Consider the following 20,748-nt stretch of genomic DNA (forward strand, 5'->3'; position numbering starts at 1 on the left):
AAGGCAAAAATATTAAAAAAAAAATTAAAAAGTAAAAGGGAGAGGAAAGGGGAAGGAAAAGGGAAGGAAGGAAGGAAGGAAGGAAGGAAGGAAGGAAGGAAGGAAGGAAGGAAGGAAGGAAGGAAGGAAGGAAGGAAGGAAGGAAGACTGAAAAATGAAAGGAGAGGGAAGGAGAAGGGCAAGGGGAAGGACAAGGGGGAGAGAAAGGTAATAAAGGACAGGATAGACTAATGAACACCAGAGGTTCAAGCAACCAAAGGAAGAAACAGGAAAAGTGAACTTCAATTAAAAACCTCTCTCTCTCTCTCTCTCTCACTCATACACACACACACACACACACACACACACACACACACACACACACAAGTGCTTCAAAGGACACCACACAGACAGTGAAAAACTGAAACAAAGCTAGAGACTGAGGATCACTGATCTAGTAAGAGGCTCAGGCAGCTTCCTAACTGGGAGCTGGGGTGAGGGGTGGGAGGTTGTTCTGGAAACTACCTGCATCATCAATCACATGGATTTGTTTTTTTTTTGTTTGTTTGTTTTTTTTTTTTTTTTTTTTTTTTGCTTTTTGGGTCACACCTGGCGATGCACAGGGGTTACTCCTGGCTCTGCACTCAGGAATTACCCCTGGCCGTGCTCAGGGGACCATATGGGATGCTGGGAATCGAACCCGGGTCGGCCTCGTGCAAGGCAAACGCTGTAACCGCTGTGCTATCTCTCCAGCCCCCACATGGATTTGTTTGATTCTTATTTTATTTGTTCATTTTGGGGCCATACCTGGAAGTGCTCAGGGGCCACTCCCGGCAGGGTTTCGGGTGACTGAATGTGATATCGGGGCTCTCACCAGGATCGGCCTCCCTCCCCCTTGTACTATGCTCCCAGCCTCGGGACGGGGATTTCTTTGACTGTAGGAGCAAACTGCAAAAACGGCTGCTCGGGTGAGGTCTCTGAGCATCACCTCGAGAAGTGAAGTCTTGAGAGATTCAGCCCCGGCCCAGGTCCTGAGGATGGGGGGACGGCACGGTGGGACGGCACGGTGGAACGCCAGACGCCGAGACAAGTCTAGTCGAAGGTTAGCTGCAGGTCCCTGGCTCCACAGGGTCCCCCAAGCATCCCTGAGTGTGGCTTTCAAAGTCCCCTGGTAATCCCCAGCACCCCAGGGCCCAAAGAGCTGCCATCCTAGGTCCCTCGTACCAAACCACACCCCTGGTTGGCCGTGAATTGCCGGCGGTTCCGGAACCCAGGCAACCTAAGCACCACTCAGGAGGGTCTCCCAAATTCTACACAAAGGTCAACGGCAAGACAGAGAGAGCACTCAACAGCGAGAAGCTCAGGCTTTGCCCGCAGGAGGCTTCCAGTGTGATCCCGGCACTGAATGATCCCCCCGCCCCGGCACTCCCGAGGACCACCGAGTATGGCCCCCAAACCAAAATATAAACAGGTGTGCAAAGATCAACCTCTTCCCCAGACCGTGTCTCACTCAGCCTCTTTCCCTTCAGCTGGAAGAGGGACGTGAGCAAGGGACCCAACGGGAACTTCCCCCAGAGACCTACTAATCTAGGCTGGGGGCGGGGCTCGGCGAGCGAGACTCATCTATGTAGGAGGCTCTGATTTCCAGCACCTCCAAAACAAACACTGAAAAAAGGACAGTCTACAAGTGCCCATCAGAAGCCCAAAAGATGTCTGACATCACTAATCACTAGGGAAATGCAAAGCACAGCCACAACTAGGTATTATTTAAGACCTATCAGGATAGCGGGGGAAAAGACCGACCACAGGGTTGTGGAACCTGGGAAACCTCAGACACCGTTAGCAAAGGTACAAAATGGTCCAGTCTTGACAGAGTCTCAAAAAGTTCAACAGTCACACCACCAGAACATAAGGCCAGCCACTCCCCTGCTCGGTGCAGAGCCTAGAACAAAAAAATTTTTTTTAATTATTTATTCATTTTGCTTTGGGGGTCACACTTGGCAGTGCTCAGGGGTTATTCCTGGCTCTGCACTCAGGAATTACTCCCGGCGGTGCTGGGGAGGAGGGGGGAGGCATATGGGATGCCGGGATCGAACCTAGGTCGGCTGCTTACAAGACAAACACCCTCCCACTGCTCTGTCGCTCTGGACCAAGAACAAAAACATGTATCCCATTGCAAATCATCCGGAGCAAAAATGAGATATCATCTCACGCCACAGAGACTGACACACATCAAAAAGAACAAGAACGACCAGTGGTGGCGCAGATGTGGAGAGAGGGACTCTCATCCGCCGCTGGTGGGAATGCCGACTGGTCCAGCCTTTCTGGAAAACACCATGGGCATTCCTTAAGCACCTAGGAGGCTCTTTCCACCGTGCTCAGTAGCAGATGCTGCCATGAACCATGTGATCCGTGGGCAGAGGAAGGGCACAGGCCCCATATTCCCCATGCACGTGAAGCACCACAAAGGGGTGTGCCGTGGACTTCACGCGACACCACAGCTCCCTTAGAGGCGTCATGAGGGAAACGACCCCAGCCCTGCGGCTCCCCTAGTCAAGGTGGTCTTCTGGGACCCGTACCAGCTCCGTAAGCAGACGGAGCAGTTCATCGCTGCCAAGGGCATCCAGCTCAGTATCGTTACTGTGTTGCCAGCGGGCACCAGTGGAAAGCCTGGTGACCGAGGCAAGCGGGCCCACACCTTGGGGAACTGCCCATGTCCTCTCTCACAACCCTGAGACCTAGAAGGCACGAGGGAGGCCACCCGCAGGCTCCTTCCTTCAGCCGACATAGCTGTGTGTGGTCAGTGTGGTGGCCAGAGAGAGTGTGTGTGTGAATGTGTGAATATGTGTGTGTGTGTGTGTGTGCGCGCGCGCCTGTGTGTGTGTGTGGTGAGAGAGGTGTCACCATGAACCCCGTTACCGTCCCTACAGAGGTGGTAGCCATCAGCCTATTGGCAAACCCTCTACCATCCACAGAGATGCCCCCGCCAGCTGCCAAGTGAGGCATTTTGCTGCCCGCCACACTGGATGTCTGTGCGGGACAAAGAGAAATAGTGGCTGGGGACTTTATATAAAGTTTGCGCCACCACCCCCCCACCCACACACACAAATAAAAAAAAAAAAAAATCTAGGAAGTGAGCTTCCATTTGATCCAGCAACTCCACTTCTTAGGCTATAACCCAGGGCCCCTCCCCCCAAAATGGAGAAAAGACATCTCCACAATAGCCAAAATCTGGAAACAAACTCAGTGTCCAAGGACAGATGACTGGATAAAGAAACTATGGCACATGGACACACTGGAACATTGCTCGGGTATAAGGAAAGATACAGTCCTGCAGTTTGCCGCTCCATGGAGGGACCCGGAGAGCATCATGCTGAGTGACTTACATCGGAGGGAGAGGGACAGGCACAGAGTGATCTCTGTCTCTCTGTCTCTGTCTCTGTCTCTCTCTCTCTCTCTCTCTCTGTCTCTGTCTCTCTCTCTCTCTCTCTCTCCTCTCTCTCCCACTCTCTCTCTCTCATGCAGGAAATAAGCATAATGGTGGAATAACAGAATCATGAACATCCAAAGATACCGGAAACAAAGAACACGAGGAGTGGTATTCAGTAGGAAACGGGTCACTTGCGGGGCTGGGGATAAGAGGGGGTCGCCAAGGAGGGTGGAGGAAGCGGGGGCGGGGAGGAGGTGGTGCTGAAACGTGATAGAGCGTTACAGCAACAGCACTGTAAACCACTGAGCAGAAACTTTTAATTAAGAAAAAAAAAGGCGCCCCTTGTAGAAGCAGACTGGTGGGTGGGAGGCAAGAGGTGGGGTGGCAGTGGGGTGCACTGGTGGAGGGCAGTGGCCACTGGTGAAGGGATTGGTGTTGGTGTTGAAACACTGTATGCCTGAAACCCAATTATGAATAACTCAGCAATTTCACAGTGACTACATTTTTTTTAAGGAAAAATAAAGATAAACTCACAAAGAAAAAATAATTACCCCCACAAAAACTTGTCGATGGGCAAAGTGGCACTACAACAGCCCAAGGTAGGAAGAACTCGCATGTCCATCACTTATTTAAATAAATAAAACCTGTGGTAGCATGCAGTGGAGCATTCGGGGGACGTGACAAGAAACGAGCCACTGGTGCATGCTTTATGAGAGGGGTTGAGGACGGGGACATGGAGACACAGCAGGCTGGGGCGTGGAGGGGGTGACTGCTACGGGGTTTCCTAGGTGGGGGTGGGGAGGACTATGTTCTGAGGGTAGTGGTGAAGATGGCCCAGCCTTGAGAATACTCTAGAAACCACTGACCTGCAATCTAAAAGGGCACAATTTGTGGCAGATGAGTTCTCTTTTTTCGTGGGTCGGGTCACACTTAGCAGCACTCAGGGCTCACTCCTGGTGGTGCTCAGGGATAGAACCTGGGTTGGCTGTGCACAAGGCAGGCACCCCACCTGCTGTACTATGGCTCCAGCCCTCGTAGGAATATTCTCTCTCTCTCTCTGTCTCTCCCTCACACACACACAGAGAGACCTCCCACACCCAACACACACACCCCATCAGTGATAACTAATGGAAGAACAGCTAAGCCCAGACCTTGTTATCAGAACACAAGCACGGAAAAGGCCTCCCATCTGACTGCCAAGGCTGTTACCATGGGAAGCGGTTCATGTGCCTTTGGGACTAGGAGTCAACCAAAAAGTATTCTGAGATTCCTCCACTGCAAACAAGTCTTTCAGGGAAGAGGGAAGCCTTCAAGCTTCCCCAAAACTTAAGCCAGAAGCCCAGAGGCTGCTACTTGCCGGTAATTACTCCGGGGAAGGCCCTAAGTGCTTCCCAGCATTCACGCAGCCTGCACGATAACCCAATAAAGCAGGTGCTATTAACCCCATTGCACAGATGTGAAAATTGAGCTAATGAACTAGCCTAAAGTCATATGGGGACATTCTGGCCCCTGAGCAAACATTCCTCAATGCCGTGTCCAAGTGTCCCTAGTTCTAGGGGGACTTCCACAGAAGTCACTGGTGGCCACTCAGCAATTACCCAGCAGCTGAGGCCACCTGCCTGCAGCTTCCAGGGGACCCACATCTGTCTCGCAGCGCCTCCACAGGGGCCTTTTCAGGTACTACACTGATGACTCCTGCTCCCAGCCAGGCAGCTGGCCCCGGGGAGAATGAAAACCAAGCAGATTAGAGACTCAAGGATCTTTGTGGTTTGGGGACCGCACCCAGAGGTGACCAGGGCTTACTCCTGACTCTGTGCTCAGGGATCATTCCGAGTGGGGCTTCAGGGACCACATGTGGTGCCTACGATGCATACTTTTAAACTCTATTCAAGTCCCAAAGAGCTACAGTGCTCTAACATCCCAGTGACAAAGTCAAGAATTAATTTCCTCGCCTGAAAAAACCACGAGGGAAAACAATATTTACATCTGATCAATAAGCTGCAGTCTGATGTGCTGTCATTTCTGAGTTTGATTGGCTTTTGACATAACCAGTGGGAGAGGCTGGAGGGAATTTTACTTTTCTCTAGGTGCGGTTTTAGATAAGGAAGACAATTCAGGGAATAATGAGGGAAAAGGCAGCGTGTAGAATTTCAAAAGACATGACTATTTGCCCCACGAAAGCCTCTGACCTGCAAGAATGTGGGATAAAACAGTGCGATAACAAGATTCGCCTCACTTGATATTTTATTTATTTATTTTTTGGGTTTTGGACTACACCCAGCAACGCTCAGGAGTTACTCCTGGTGGTGCTCAGGCACTGTATGTGATGCTGGGGACTGAACCCGGGTCGGCCATGTGCAAGGCAAGCACCCGACCCACTGTATTATCACTCCGGCCCTGTCACAACAAATATTCTTACAATATCTTACAATCACTTAATTTTTTTTTTTTTGTTAAGTGTATATGTGTGTGTGCACGCGCGTGTGTGCATGCCCTGGTAAGCGCTCCAAGGAGAAAGCTGTGCAAGCTCCACAGCCAGGAAGTGCAACCTCTGGCAAGTGTGAGCACTGCAGGGAACCCCTCCCCCACAACTGTGTGCTGGCTAAGAGCATGAGCCCCAGCGAGCACACATGCAAACACCACAAGGAAAGGAGTGCAAACCGCAGTGAGCACCGAAGCTGAGTGGGTGGGCAGAGCCACAAGGGCGTGCCACCCTGGCCACGGCATCCATGAGGAAGGGAAGGGGCCAGAGTGTGCAAGGACAGCGGGCAGGGCGCTTGCCTTGCACGCGGCCAACCTGGGTTCGATCCCAGGCATCCCATAGGGCCCTCCAAGCACCACCAAGAGGAATTCCCGAGTGCAGAGCCGAGAGTAACAGCAGAGCCTCGCCAGGTAGGGCCCCAAAACACGGACGGGGAGAGGGAGAAGGGGGAGAACTAAAACAAACAAACCAAAAAACCCACCTGAGGGGCTGGAGCGATAGCACAGCGGGTAGGGCGTTTGCCTTGCACGCGGCTGACCCGGGTTCGAATCCCAGCATCCCATATGGTCACCAGAGCACCGCCAGGGGTGATTCCTGAGTGCATGAGCCAGGAATGACCCCTGTGCATCGCCAGGTGTGATCCAAAAAAAGCAAAAAAAAAAAAAAAACCCACCTGAGAGTGTGGACGGGTACTAAGCCTGGGCACACTAAGGACTGTGAAGACCCCCGCAGCAGGAGACGCAAGCTCGTCTGCTTCCCCACGGAAGAGAGCGTAGAGATCAACTAGAGCACTGGGAAGGCAGCTGAGTAAGCGAGCTTATCTCGAGAGCTGGCCACGCAAGGCTCGGCTGTCTCCAGGTCAGAGAGCGCCCTGCTCTTCCTCCTTACCTCCCCGGCGGCAGTGCTCTGGATTTGCCCGCCTTTCTCTCTTTCCTTTCTCTCTCTCTCTCTCTCTCTCCTCTCTCTCTCTTTTCTTTTTGGGTCACACCCGGCGATGCACAGGGGTTACTCCTGGCTTTGCACTCAGGAATTACCCCCGTTGGTGCTTGGGGGACCCTGAGATGCTGGGAATCGAACCCAGGTCGACTGCGTGCAAGGCAAACAGCCCTACCCGCTGTTCTATCACTCCAGCCCCTCTTCCTTTATTCCTTTCTTTCCCTTCCTTCTTTCTTTTCTGTCTTATTTGTGGGGGGACAAGGAAGGTGGAGTAAGCAATTCAACTTATCAAGTGCAAGTTTACTTAGAGTGAGGGGAAAGAAAGAGGAATCCGAGGTTCCCCCAGAGTGGCAAAAGCAAGCAACGATACAGAGAGGCAGGCAAGTGTTCGAGGGAGAACACGGGCTGGAAGAGTTTTATTTGCATTGCTTTGTGGCGTCCACATTCCATGCCAGGGTTTGGAGTCTGGAACGTTTTTTCCCTCCTTGCTCCACCTAGTGGAACTCCTAAGGCCAGCCAGAGGGGTGCCAGAGACCCGCGACCCTCACTGCCCCCTGTGATGGGCGACTGTCCGGTGACTGTGGGGTGGGTGTCTCTGCCTGCGAGTGGGGGGCAAGGAATGAACCCACGTCATTGCACTGCCAAGATCCTGCAGCTCCCTGAGAGTCAGTCATGCCCTTTCTCGGGGGGCGGGGGTTGGGTCACACCTGGCAATGCTGGGGGGAAACCGTATGTGGTGCCAGGGGTCAAACCTGGCAGCATCCAAGGCCGAGCCTGAACCCTGTCCTATCTCTGTGCCTCTAAAGTCTACTTTGGGGGGCCGGAGCGATAGCACAGCGGGTAGGGCGTTTGCCTTGCACGTGGCAGACCCGGGTTCGATTCCCGGCATCCCATATGGTCCCCCAAGCACTGCCAGGAGCAATTCCTGAGTGCAAAGCCAGGAGTAACCCCTGAGCATCACTGGGTGTGACCCAAAAAGCAAAAAAAAAAAAAAAAAGGTCTACTTTGGGAGCGTCAAAGGGTGTGACACACCCAGAGGGGCTCAGCTCTGTGCTTAGGGAACACCATATGGGTGGGCTCAGGGACCAGATGGGAGATCGAACCTGGGTCTGCTGCGTGCAAGACAGGCGCCCTGACTGCCGGACGTATTGCTGGGGCCCCCTCAGGCATCTTAACAACGGACGTGAGGCAGGAGAGGAAGTGCTCTCGGCCCCCTGGGAACGTGGCTGCGGTCTCGCTTTCAAAGGGCAGTCAAGTTTTTAATCCAACACCCATCTGAGACGGTGGTTTTTAGCCTTTCTAAGCCTGAGGACTTGCGGTCGAAAACCACTCATCTGAGACACCCACACATCCATGGGAGCGCACTCAGAGGGATCCCCGGAACTCACGGTCCCCGGAGCACAGAGCCAGGAGTAGCCCCTGAGTACCAACAGCCGTGGCCCAGCCCCTCCCCCCCACACACAAAAAATGGGGGAGCTACCAGTGCCCGACGCACAGAGGAACAGCACCCCGGGGCCTGGAAGGGAGGGTCTGGGGCTTACACAGTCACCCCCAGGCCCCCGACGGTCTCCCAGGGCCCCCCACAACATCTGGTAGCTCCTGGGGCCTGCGCACGTGGGAGAGGAGCAGAGCCACTTGTGGGAACGAGCGCGGGGTAAGGGCTGGAACAGGAAAGGAAACGGTTCTAAGAACGTGACTCAGTCCCAACTGGTTACGGGACCCGGGAGGACGCGGAGAAAAGAACGTCTCGGGGCCACCAGGCAAAAACAAACATGCTGTTAAAATGAAACCACAAGGGCAAACCGCAGCGAGGGGGAAGAGAGTTCAAGACGAGGTGAAAAAGGGAGGTTCACCTGCCTGCGGAACCACGGGCCGAGAAAACTGGCTCTCTTCGGACGGCCTGACGCTGGCCGGGCAGGCAGCAGCACCCAGGCCGGCCCACGACCGCACTCCACAAGCTGGGCTGGCCACGGCTTCGTTCTGGGGGGTACCCCGGGCCCGGAGGACGGGGAGCACCCCTGCTGGCTCCATCTAGGAGACGCCGGGCGTCCTCCCCAGGCTGGGACAGCCAAAAAGGTGCCCGGCCACGGAGCAGTGTTCTGGGGAAGAGGCGTAGACCTGCCCCCGGCTGAGGAACCACGGCTGAACACAGCAGGTACAGCGCTCGCCGGGCACGTGGCTGACTGGCTCGGGTCCCCAGCACTACATATGGTCACTGGAGTGATCCCTGAGCACAGAGCCAGGAGAGACTGCTGTGCACTGCCTGGGGGAAGGAAGGGAGGGAAGGAGGGAAGGAGGGAAGGAGGGAGGGAGGGAGTGTCCTCTATAGTAAGATCACAGGGCCAGGGCCAGAGAGATTGTACAGCCGGTAGGGCACTTGTCTTGCACATGGCCAACCTGGGTTTGACCCCCTGAGCACCACATACAGTCCCCTGAGCACCGCCAGGAGTGCTCCCTGAGCACAGAGGCAGCAAAGAACCCTGAGTACTGCCAGATAGGGCCCCCAAGTAAAAACAAAATGTCAGGGACACACCTCAACTCAGACAGAAGGCAGAAGCAAGGACTTGACTCTCCTTCACTTCCCAATCTGGCATCACACCCTCCGACATGACAAAGAGGCCACCAACTGTAACAGGAGTGCTGGCTGACCATCTTCATATCTAGTAGCCACTAAACACTTATGAGAGTCTGATGTATAACAACTGCCCTTTTACGGATATATACAGAAGGTAAGTACTCCCATTGCTCCCATTTTATAGATGCGCACACTGAGGAACAAAGAGCTGTCATGTGACCTGCTCAAGGAGCCTGAGCAGCAGCCCCCCAGGGCCAGAACCTCACCTTACTGCCCACCTTCACTGCAACTGGTTGGAACTCGGCTGCTTCAGGCCGGCTGCAAGCCTCTCATTGATATTTAGCTTAAGTGAAAATCAAATATCCTACCACTTTGGAAAACAGCTCGGCAGGCCCTCATAAGTTTAGACCTAGAGTTCCTGTGTGACCCAGCTTTTGTGTAGGTTGACAGGAAAAACTTCTGCCCACACGCCCACAGCGGCCTTCTCCATGAGAGCCCCAGTGGCCCTCAACTGGTAACACATCAAGAGGTGTGGCATATGGGGCTAGATAGAGCGATAGCACAGTGGGGAGGGCGTTTGCCTTGCATGCAGATGACCCGGTTCGATTCCCAGCATCCCATATGGTCCCCTGAGCACCACCAGAAGTAACCCCTGTGCATCACCGGGTGTGACCCAAAAAGAAAAAAATAAAATAAATAAATAAATAAAAATACTGATAAAATACCTGCTGGTCCTTTATCTACTGGGTTTTGTTGGTTTTTGGTTTGTTTATTTGTCTAGGGGGCCACACCTGTCCATGCTCCGGGGTTACTCCTGGTTCTGTGCTCAGGAGTTACTCCTGTCAGAGCTCAGCGGACTATATAAGATGCCAGGAATCGAACCCAAGTCAGCCGCATGCAAGGCAAATAAATGCCCTATCCACTGTACTATCATCACTCCAAACCAGGTCCTGTATCTAGTTTTAGAAGTTGACTCTTGGGAGCCAGGAAGAGGGCTCGAGTGGCAAATCACATCGGAGCACAGTGAGGCCCAGAGTTCGGTCCCCCGCATCCACACGGCCCCTCAGTTTCACCAATGTGGTCTCTGTTTACAATTTGAAAAAAAAAAAAAAGGCATTGAGTCCAAAGAGATCACAGAGAGGTTTAGGCACTTGCCTTGTACACGGTCAATCCCTTGGTTCCTTGGCACCACTAGGAATGATCCCTGAGCACAGAGCCAGGAGTAAGCCTTGAGCACCACTGGGCGTGGCCCAAAAGCAAAACCAACGTATTTAGCAATGAATCTCTTGGCATGTGAGTGACAGTACCAGTAAAACCTGACACCCCAAAATTAAATATTAAAATTTCCGTTCCTGGGCCAGGGAGGCAGCTGGGAAGGCCAGAGTTCATATTTTGTGTGCAACAACTGTGGTTTGGTTCCCACCAACCCCCCACTGCGGGCACAACCCCAAGCACCAAGCCAGGAGGGACCCCTGAGCACCACTTAGTAAAAAAAAAAATTAAGATTCTCAGTTATCCCAAACTCTTTTCTTCTTTTTTTTTTTCTTTTGAAATAAAAACCATGTAGGGGGGCTGGAACGATAGCACAGTGGGTAGGGTGTTTGCCTTACACACGGTCAACCTGGATTCAATTCCCAGCATCCCATATGGTCCCCTGAGCACTGCTAGGGGTGATTCCTGAGTGCAGAGCCAGAAGTGACCCTTGAGCATCACTGGGTGTGACCCAAAAAGAAAAAAAAAAATTCATGTAGGGAAGATTCTAATTCTTTTTTTTTTTTCATTTTTGGGTCACACCCAGCGATGCTCAGGGGCTATTCCTGGCTCTGCACTCAGGAATTACTCCTGGCGGTGCTGGTGGACCATGTGGGATGCCGGGGATCCACGGGTCGAGTCGGCCACGTGCAAAGCAAACGCCCTACCCATTGTGCTATCACTCCAGCCCTAGGGAGGATAGACTTCTAAAAAGATGGGATTCTTCAGAGAGAGAGAAAGAAGGAAGCCCGAAAGTAAAGGTAATCCGTGTCCTACACGGCCTGGGCAAGCCCGAGGTAGAACGAGGTGAGGCACCCACAGTTGGATGTGGGGGTCCCAGGAGTGGAGTGTCTCTCCCACCCACACTTCTAAAGCCCCCAAGCCACCTGCATCTCAGGGAGGCGAGGGAAATGCGATCCGCTGAGCCAGGCTCTGTACCATTCCCAGCCAGAAGCAGCACGTCAGCTGCGAGTCCCCTCGGGAATAAGGCCAGTGAAAACCTGGAGCAGGTTCTGGACCAGGTGACTCTCTCCTTCACTAGTGTCTGCAAGGCAAGAAGCCGCCGGACAAAACAAAAGCCAGTGGCTGGAGCAACAAGACAGCAGGCAGACAGGGCACTTGCCTTTCATGCGGCCCACCCAGGTTCAATTCCCAGCACCCCACAAGCTACCCCAGCCCTGCCAAGGAGTGATCCCTAAGCCCAGGGCCAGGAAAAAGCCTTCAGCACTGCCAGGTGTGACCCAACACAAAGCAAAAAAAGGCAACGAAACAAAAAGATGACCCAGCGACGACCAAACGGACTAAATTTTGGTGGATTCTGTGTCGATCACTATATGGCAAATCCATCCCACAGGCCAAAATTTCAAGCATCAATCTCCCAAGTACTCACCCACAGAAAAGAGACAACACGGTAGGGGATGGGATGGGGGTAGCGTGAAGAGAAGGAGGATCCTTATTACAACAATCCTTTCTCTGCAGGAATGGAAGCCACAGCAGCACGGCCCGTCAATGCTAGCGCCCATCCAAATGGAACAAAGTACAAGAGCCAACCTGTCCCAAAATAAGTCCCGGGAGAGCCAGAGACACGATAAGCCAACTGCGGGTGATTGGCAACCTGCAATCAGGGCATGACATTGACGCTCGCCTCCCACGGGTCCTGGCCAGCTCCCAGGCGGGCATGTGGAAGCTTCCTCTCCCATCCTTCCTCCTGCTCTCGAGGTGGGTCTGGTCCCACCACCCACCTGGAAATACACTCCGCTCTCCACCGGGGTGAAGCAGTCCACAGACCCGGGGCCCCCAACTCCAGAAGGGCTCCAAGGGCTGGAGCCAGAAATACCTCGCTGAGTAGCATTCCCCAGCCCGGCACCGCGGGCTAGGATTCCCCCAAACAAAACCAGAAGAGCAGATGGGGGCTGGAGTGATAGCACAGCGGGTAGGGCGTTTGCCTTGCACGCGGCCGACCCGGGTTCGATTCCCAGCATCCCATATGGTCCCCTGAGCACCGCCAGGGGTAATTCCTGAGTGCAGAGCCAGGAGTGACCCTTGTGCATCGCCAGGTGTGACCCAAAAAGCAAAAAAAAAAAAAAAAAAAAAAAAAACCAGAAGAGCAGAAAAGAAAGTGAACCCCTTCCAAAAGTTCCACTGTTTCTAAATCAACTCTCTAGTCATATTTATTTAGGAGGACCTACCTGGTAACAGGCTCTGAAGAGATACGGAAATCACAGATGCAATGAAAAAGCAACAGTTTGGGGCCAGAGCAATAGTGCCGACTGACCTGGCTTCGCTCCCCGGGAACACATAAGTCCCCTGAACCCCAACAGGAGTGATCCCTGAACAGAGTCAGGGGAAAGCCCTGAGCACCGCCGTGGCCCAAAAACCAAGCAAAAAAGGAAAAAAAAAAAAGGAAAAAGCAACAGGTTTTTTTGTTTTGTTTTTAAGTCACACCTGGCGTTGCACAGAGGTTACTCTTGGCTCATGAACTCAGGAATCACTCCTGATAGTGCTCAGGGGACCATATGGGATGGTGGGAATCGAACCCAGATCGGCCACGTACGTGCAAGGCAAATGCCCTACCCGCTGTGCTATCTCTCCAGCCACCCCCCCCCACCAAAAAAAGCAACAGTTTTGCTTTGTCAACATCTATGCTTCTTAGCTATTCATGGTGCTGAGGGTTGTAGCTTTTCTAACAAAGAATCTCGGCCAGTTTAGAACTTTGAAAGGGAAAGACAAAGAAGCCAAACCAAACCTAAAAACGTAAGATCCCAACCCCAGAAAAGGGTATTTTCCTGGGCCAATAGCTTTCACCTGCATTTCTAACATACAAAAATAGATTCGTAGGGGAAAAGAAAAGCAATTCCGCAGGTAAATGAATCAACCAGATGTAGCACCGTCACACAACCGAGTGCTACTGAGACACAGAGAGGAATCAAGCGGCGGCACTGGCACCGTGGGTGAACCTCGAAAACACTATGCTTAGGACAAGAAGCCAGACACAAAAGGTCACCTAAGGACGGATTTCATTTATAGGAAATCTCCTGAAGAGGTTAAGTCCATGAAGACACAAAACAAATTTAAGGTTGCCAGGTGCTTGAGGTAGGGGCACAGGGAGTAACTGTTACTCAGGGAGTAACTGTTGAGTGGCTCCAGATTTTTAATTGGGGAATGAAAATGTTTTGGAACTAGAGACGGGTGGGGGCGCACAACAGTGGAAATGTACTAACCACCACTGAAATGTTCGCTTTCACACATTTAATTTGATGCTATGTGCGTTTCCTCTCATTTTTCCAGAGGAAATGGGCAAAACCAGACACCAGCGTGAGAAGACCTCACGGCCCCTCATCTGTGGGGGGGGGGAAGGTCAGCACTGCTGGCCTCTGCTTCTACTGAGGTTGCACACAGAGTTCAAGTGCAACATTGCACCAGTTCTGCGGCCCACGCCAGCCTGAGAGCGGGCTCCCGTGCGTACCCTTCTGAAAAGACAAGGGAAGGAAATAAAATGGGAAAGTTCAGGCAAAAGTAAGGGAAGGAGGCGTAGGCCCCCCCAACTGCACCCCACCCAACTTGGCACCAGGAGTCACGCTCCAATTAGGGTTTCGAAATGCCAGCCTGAGCTGGAATCAGCACCAGCAAGCTTCTCTCCGAGGACACAAAAGCCAGCCACCCAGCAAGAAACGCTGGGGAACTCCATTTGCTGCCCCTACTGCCATGAATGAGCACCGCCCTTGCTCTGAAGCCCTGTGCTAGCCCCTCTGGCATGGGCGAGGCAGGGGAGAGCAAGGGTGACCCTCCTGCTGGGGGTCGTGCCCCCAACACCACGCACATGGAACATCGGGGCCACCTCCCGTGCAGCCTGAGCTTAGTAGCGCTTCAGCCCTCCTCCCTTGGGACCAGGCCTGCACACACGCACGCACGCAAGCACGCCCTGCCCCCAGGCTTGCCCCACCGGGTGGGGGGCCACGAGGGCGCCCCGGCGTGCCCCAGCTGGGCACCACTACCCAGTCACCGTCGTCCCAGCACCCCCTGGCCTAAGTGCTGTCTCCACGGCCCCTCACTCGCTGGGCAACGTGCTGGTGCCACCTCCCTGACACCCAAGCCGAAACAGGTGTCCCTCAGCTCCACCCCGGCCCCCCTGAGGGCCAGTCCACTGCAGGCGGGAGGGCCCTCCTCGGGACGCTCTGGGCGCCAACACTCCCTCCTTCCACTGCAGCCCCCCCCAGCGACGCCGTTTCCGGCGGCCTCCAGCCCGACCCCGACGACCACCAGGCCCCCCGGGCTGATCCGGACGCTCCCTCCCCTTACCTGCGGGGGCTCAGCCCTGGCTGACAGGGGGCTGGGCAGCGCCTGGAGGAGCAGGAGCGCCATGCCATGCAGGAGCCTTCTCCTCTCCATCCCCCTCCTGCTCCTGCTCCTCCGCCACGGCGCCGCCACCTCCCTCCTCCCCCTCCCTCTCCTCCTCTTCCCTCTTCTTCCTCCTTCCCTTCTTTTCCTGTTTCACTCTCCCCTCCCGCTTCCGGCTCTGTTCCAGCCCGCCCCAGCCCAAACACCCGCCCAGACGCGGGAGATGCTCCGCTTCCCAGGCAGCATTGGCCGCTGCCCTTCATCCATTGATCAAAGCAACTGTCGGTCAAAGGGAAACCCCGCCCCCTGCCCAGCCAATGAAAAGTAGGAGGAAGCCGGGCCATCTTGAGTGGGGCAAAGCTGTGTGAATAGTCCACTCCACTGAGAGGCGGAAGTAGCTTGGTGGGGGCGGGGCCACCTAGAACGTGCGTTGATGAATCGAATACTAGTGTAGCCATTTTGAGTGTGGCGGAAGTATTAATTTCTACAGTTCATAAAGGGAGAAGGTATGGTGATTCCAGAGACGGGCGAAAAATAACTTCTTTGAACCTGAAAATATTGCCATGATTTTTGTGTCGAAATTCAGCCCTGTTTACTAGGTTCACTCTCTTGTCTCAACTTAACAGTAATGGGGCTGGAGCAATAGCACAGCGGGTAGGGCGTTTGCCTTGCACGCGGCCAGCCCGGGTTCGATTCCCAGCATCCCATATGGTCCCCTGAGCACCGCCAGGGGTAATTCCTGTTAGAGCCAGGAGTGACTGCTGTGTGCATCGCCAGGTGTGACCCAAAAAGAAAAAAAAATATCAAGTTAACAGTAATTTAGGTCAATTTGAATTCCCTACGATATCCTACCTTTACCTGAACCACAATGCTTTGTCACCCCAAGTCCAAGGAACAACCTACCCACTTGTCTTTATTTTTTTAAGGGGCAGCACCATAGCGCTGCTCTGGGACCACATCCAGCGGTGCCAGGATTAAATTGGAGCTACCCTTAGCTATCTCCCAGGTCAGACAAAATTCTATTGACTTCTAAACCCACCCTCATACCTGCAATCCATGCTCTCCTTTTCTGGTTAAACATAAATTGGTCTCCCTGCTGGCCAATTTCTTCCCTCTCAGATTCTTTTCACCCACCAGGGCAAGGGTGCACTAATCTGTAAAGCAAATACTTTAACACCTACAGGACATATAGTCCGAACATCTCCTAGTCCTGTGTGTCCTGGGACCTGCCAACTTCTCTTTATCTCCCCGTATGCCACTTTCCCAGATTTCACTCACACCAAATTATCTAAAAGATCCTTGAAGGTCCAGTTCCCTGTTTACAAACCCTACTTTCCACCCTGTTCCTACTTCTAGTCAGATAACAGTACACAGTGTAATTTCTGCCTACTTGATTCCTCCCACTAATTTTACATATATATATTTGCATCACACCTGGTGATGCACAGGGGTTACTTCTGGCTCTGCACTCAGGAATTACCCCTGGCGGTACTCAGGGGACCATATGGGATGCTGAGAATCGAACCCGGGTCAGCCGCGTGCAAGGCAAACGCCTTACCCACTGTGCTATCACTGCAGCCCCTTAATTTTACTTATTGTAGGGCACGCAAACCAGGTTTTATTTTTTCAAGCAGTCCCTACAACATTCTATTCAGGGTCCACAAATGAGTTCCATTCATGTTGATAAATGAAAAGCAAACGATCCACTGCAAAGCAGCAGCTATCTATAGGTGCTGAGTTCCTCCAAAAACCTGTCCAAACGTTTCAGTTTTACAGGCTAGTCCAGCCTAAGCCAAAGATAAACCCAGAAGGAATTTATTTTTGTCTTAGATGTTAAGAACGGGAAACAGAAGACTAAGGAAGAATCAGTTTTGTTTCAACTTAAGAATGTCAGTTCAGGGGCCGGAGCGATAGCACAGCGGGTAGGGCGTTTGCCTTGCACACGGCCAACCTGGGTTCGATCCTCGGCATCCCATATGGTCCCCCAAGCACTGCCAGGAGTAATTCCTGAGTGCAAAGCCAGGAGTAACCCCTGAGCATCGCTGGGTGTGACCCCCCCCAAAAAAAAGAATGTCAGTTCAGGAGGCTGGAGATAGATAGTACAGCAGGCAGGGTGCTTGCTTTGCACATGGTCAACCTGGGTTTCGATCCTCAGCATCCCATATGGTCGCTCGACCACTGCCAGGAGTAATTCCTGAGTGCAGAAAAGGAGAAAGCCCTGAGCACCAACAGGTGTGACCCCTCTCCCCCAAGCAAAAAGAATGTTAAATCAGCACACGTGTTGCCAGCCCATGTGTGGTGCCCAAGCATGTGGTACCCACATCTCCTCTTGAAATGCGCATTTTCATATTTTAACCCTGGATATGTACTAGAGCTTCCTCCACTTTGGAGAAGGCCACATTCTGTCTACAGCCTCTCTCTCTCCCTCTCTCTCTCTCTCTCTCTCTCTCTCTCTCTCTCTCTCTCTCTCTCTCTCTCTCTCTCTCTCTCTCTCTCCTTCCTCAAGACTCCCAGATAAAAGCTGTTTTGACTTCAAAAAGTGTCAAATGGGCTGAGCGGTAGTACAGTGGGTAGGGTGTTTGCCTTGCACAAGGCCAACATAGGTTCGATCCCTGCAATCCAAGCCCCACCAGGAGTGACTCCTGAGCTCTGAACCAGGAGTAAGCCCTGAGCACTGCTGGGTGTGGCCAAAAAAAAACAGAAAGAAAGGTCAAAACTTGTCCCTCCGTTCTTAAAAAAATATATAGCTTTTTGAGGCTGGAGCGATAGCACAGCGGGTAGGGCGTTTGCCTTGCACGAGGCCGACCAGGGTTCGATTCCCAGCATCCCATATGGTCCCCTGGGCACCGTCAGGAGTAATTCCTGAGTGTAAATCCTGGAGTAACCCCTGTGCACGCCAGGTGTGACCCAAAAAAGAAAAAAAATATATATATATATATACATATATAGCTTTTTGGTCAGTCATACTCAGGAATCACTCCTGGCATTGCGCAGGGGACCATATGGGATGCCAGGAATCGAACCAGGGTCGGCCATGTGCAAGGCAAGGCAAATGCCTACCCCCTATACTATCACTCTGGCTCCTAAACCAGTATTCCTCAAAGTGGGCACCCCCCCGCCCCCACCAGAGGACTGGACTGACGGGAAGAGCAGTCAGTAGCCACAGTTAAGAATGAGGTGGAGGATTCACTTAATGAAAGTAGTTTTTCAGGGAGGTGCTGAGTTTTTCTGAAAAATAGGCAGTAGGTCAAATGAGTTTGAGAAGTTCTGCTTTATTTTCATTTTTTGGAGAGAATCTCTGCTTTAGAGCAGTGGCCCTTCAAGTGCGGCCCCCATCAACAGACTCAGCATCCCTGGAGGAGACCAGGAACGCAAACCCACAGGCTCTACCCCAGACACACACAGTCAGATCTGAGGATGGGTCCTGCCTCTGCCTGCCAGGGATCCTGAGGCTGGTTTAAGAACCAGTGCTCCAGGGCCAGGGAGAAGGTTCAAAGCCCTGGAGCCCGCACTTCAAGCATGCGGGAGCCCTAGGCTCCATTCCCTGGAGCAAGGGCTGAGCACTGGGCCAGGAGTAGTCCTGAGCACTGCGGGGTGGGTGTGGCCCAAAAAACAAATATTGCTCCAGCGTAGGAGAAGCATCTCGTGAACGGGGCCTGGTAATACTTTCAACTTTACTGCCAACGCATGGGTCTCCGTCACGTAGTCCTCTTTTTCTCCTCCTAATAAATGCAAGTCATGGCGTGTAATGGTAGTACAGCAGGTAGGGTGTTGACCTTGCATGCAGCAGACCCGGTTTCAATTCCTGGCAGCCCAGAGGTTCCCCCAAGCACACTGAAGTGATCCCTGAGTACCACCAGGTGTGGCCCCCACACCTGGTGGTGCTTAGGGGTTACTCCTGGCTCTGTGATCAGGAATTACTGCTGGCACGCTCAGGAGTCCATATGGGGTGCTGGGGTTCAAATCCAGGTCGGCCGAGAGCAACGCAAACATCCTTCCAGCTGTCCTAGCTCCAGCTCCTAAATATATATTTTTTTAATATGTCAGGCCTGGAGATGCTGGGCACAAGCTTAGCGTGCTGGAGGCAGAGGGTCTATGCTCTGCACTCTCTAGGTCCCTGAGCACCAACAGGAGCAACCCCTGAGCACTGGAAGGTGCAGCCCAAACCTGTAGCACTACACTGTAACACTGTCATCCCGTTGTTCATCGATTTGCTCGAGCGGGCACCAGTAACGTCTCCATTGTGAGACTCGTTGTTACTGTTTCTGGCATATCGACTACGCCAAGGGGAGCTTGCCAGGCTCTGCCGTGCGGGCGGGATACTCTCGGTAGCTTGCCAGGCTCTTAGGGATGGAGGAATCGAACCCGGCTTGGCCGTGTGCAAGGCAAACACCCTACCCGCTATGCTACTGCTCCAGTCTGACCTAGAATTGATTAATTAAAATAGAATTAAAATGCAGAGCCATGGGGCTGGAGAGATAGCACAGCAGGTAGGGTGTTTGCCTTGCATGCGGCCGACCCGGGGTTCGATTCCCAGCATCCCATATGGTCCCCTGAGCACCGCCAGGAGTAATTCCTGAGTGCAAAGCCAGGAGTAACCCCTGAGCATTGCTGGGTATGACCAAAAAAAAAAGCAAAGCCATTCGTAGTTCCCCCGCCTGGAGAGTGAGGTAGCAAAGGCAGCTTCTTCCTCTGCAGGGCAGGGCAGGGAGAGGGACAAGGGACAGTGGCCTCTGGCCATCTGTGTCCCCTTATCTGTGATACTCCCCTCCTATGTCAAGGTCAGATCCTGATCCTGGCAGCCACACCTTATTCACTCAGTTTGCAGATGGTTCTCCGTATTCTTTCAGGAAATGATTCTCCTTCACCGGGATAGGCTCCGCTTGTCTGACCACCAACCGCAGGCCCAGACCCAGGCTAAACTTGGAGAAGCCACAGCAGGCCCCCACCTGGCATTGAAGGAGCAGCCTGGAGTAGGCCGGGGCGGGGGGTGCAGAGCAGACACGTGAGTGGCGGGGAGCAGGGGGCTTCCTTTTCCAGCAGTCCCATCAGAGGCCCCTTCCCCATTGGGTCCTCACCAGACTGCCGTGGGGAAGGGAGCAGCCGAGGAAGGATTCGCATCACAGGGAGAGAGCACACAGCCTATCACTCGCAGTGACGACATTTCTCTTTCAAAAGCCGAGAAGAAAGAATCAAGCAGGACTTTGGGTTGGGGGAGTGGAGCCAGGTGGTGTCACGATGCCCAGGAGGTTGTGGGCACTGAGGCAACCCCAGAGGCCTGAGGCTAAGCCTGTACCTGAAACCACTGGGGGTGGGGGGAGCTTGGGAGCAGCGCAGTTGGGAGGGGGGGTAGAAGCAGCAGGACACACATGTCTCTCCTCTTCCTGAGGCTGCCGGGCTAGGGCGGGGGTAAAAGGGTCCCTGGCTTGAGAAGCTGGGGAAGGGGGTGCAGGTAGGATGTTCGTCTAGCATGCAGCAACCCAGGTTTGATCCCTGTATCCCATATGGTCCCTTGAGCAATGCCAGGAGTAATTCCTGAGTGCTGAGCATCACTGGGCGAGACCCAAAAACGCAGAGAGAGAAAGGAGAGAGACAGAGAGAGAGAAGAGAGAGAGAGAGAGAGAGAAAGAGGGAGAGAGACAGAGAGGGAGACAGAGAGGGAGGGAGGGAGGGAGGGAGACAGAGAGAGGGAGAGAGAGAGAGACAGAGACAGAGAGAGACAGAAAGAGGGAGAGAGACAGAGAGAGAGGGAGACAG

The 20,748-nt window shown here is 53.3% G+C and overlaps 1 protein-coding gene across 2 annotated transcripts in view; it reads right to left on the minus strand.

The window, feature by feature from the left end:
• WBP1L (WW domain binding protein 1 like) overlaps positions 1 to 15,141 on the minus strand; it is a 65,255-nt gene extending 50,114 nt beyond the window's left edge. Inside the window, exon 1 of one of the 2 annotated variants that reach the window (XM_004616313.2) lies at positions 14,953 to 15,141. In XM_004616313.2, the coding sequence (XP_004616370.1) occupies positions 14,953 to 15,042 (90 nt within the window). In that variant the 5' untranslated portion in view covers positions 15,043 to 15,141. The remainder of the gene's footprint in view (positions 1 to 14,952) is intronic. The other variant, XM_055118860.1, reaches the window with a different exon arrangement.
• Positions 15,142 to 20,748: the final 5,607 nt, after the last annotated feature.

Source organism: Sorex araneus, chromosome 11 (genome assembly GCF_027595985.1).
Source record: "Sorex araneus isolate mSorAra2 chromosome 11, mSorAra2.pri, whole genome shotgun sequence".
Classification (NCBI taxonomy): Eukaryota; Metazoa; Chordata; class Mammalia; order Eulipotyphla; family Soricidae; genus Sorex; species Sorex araneus.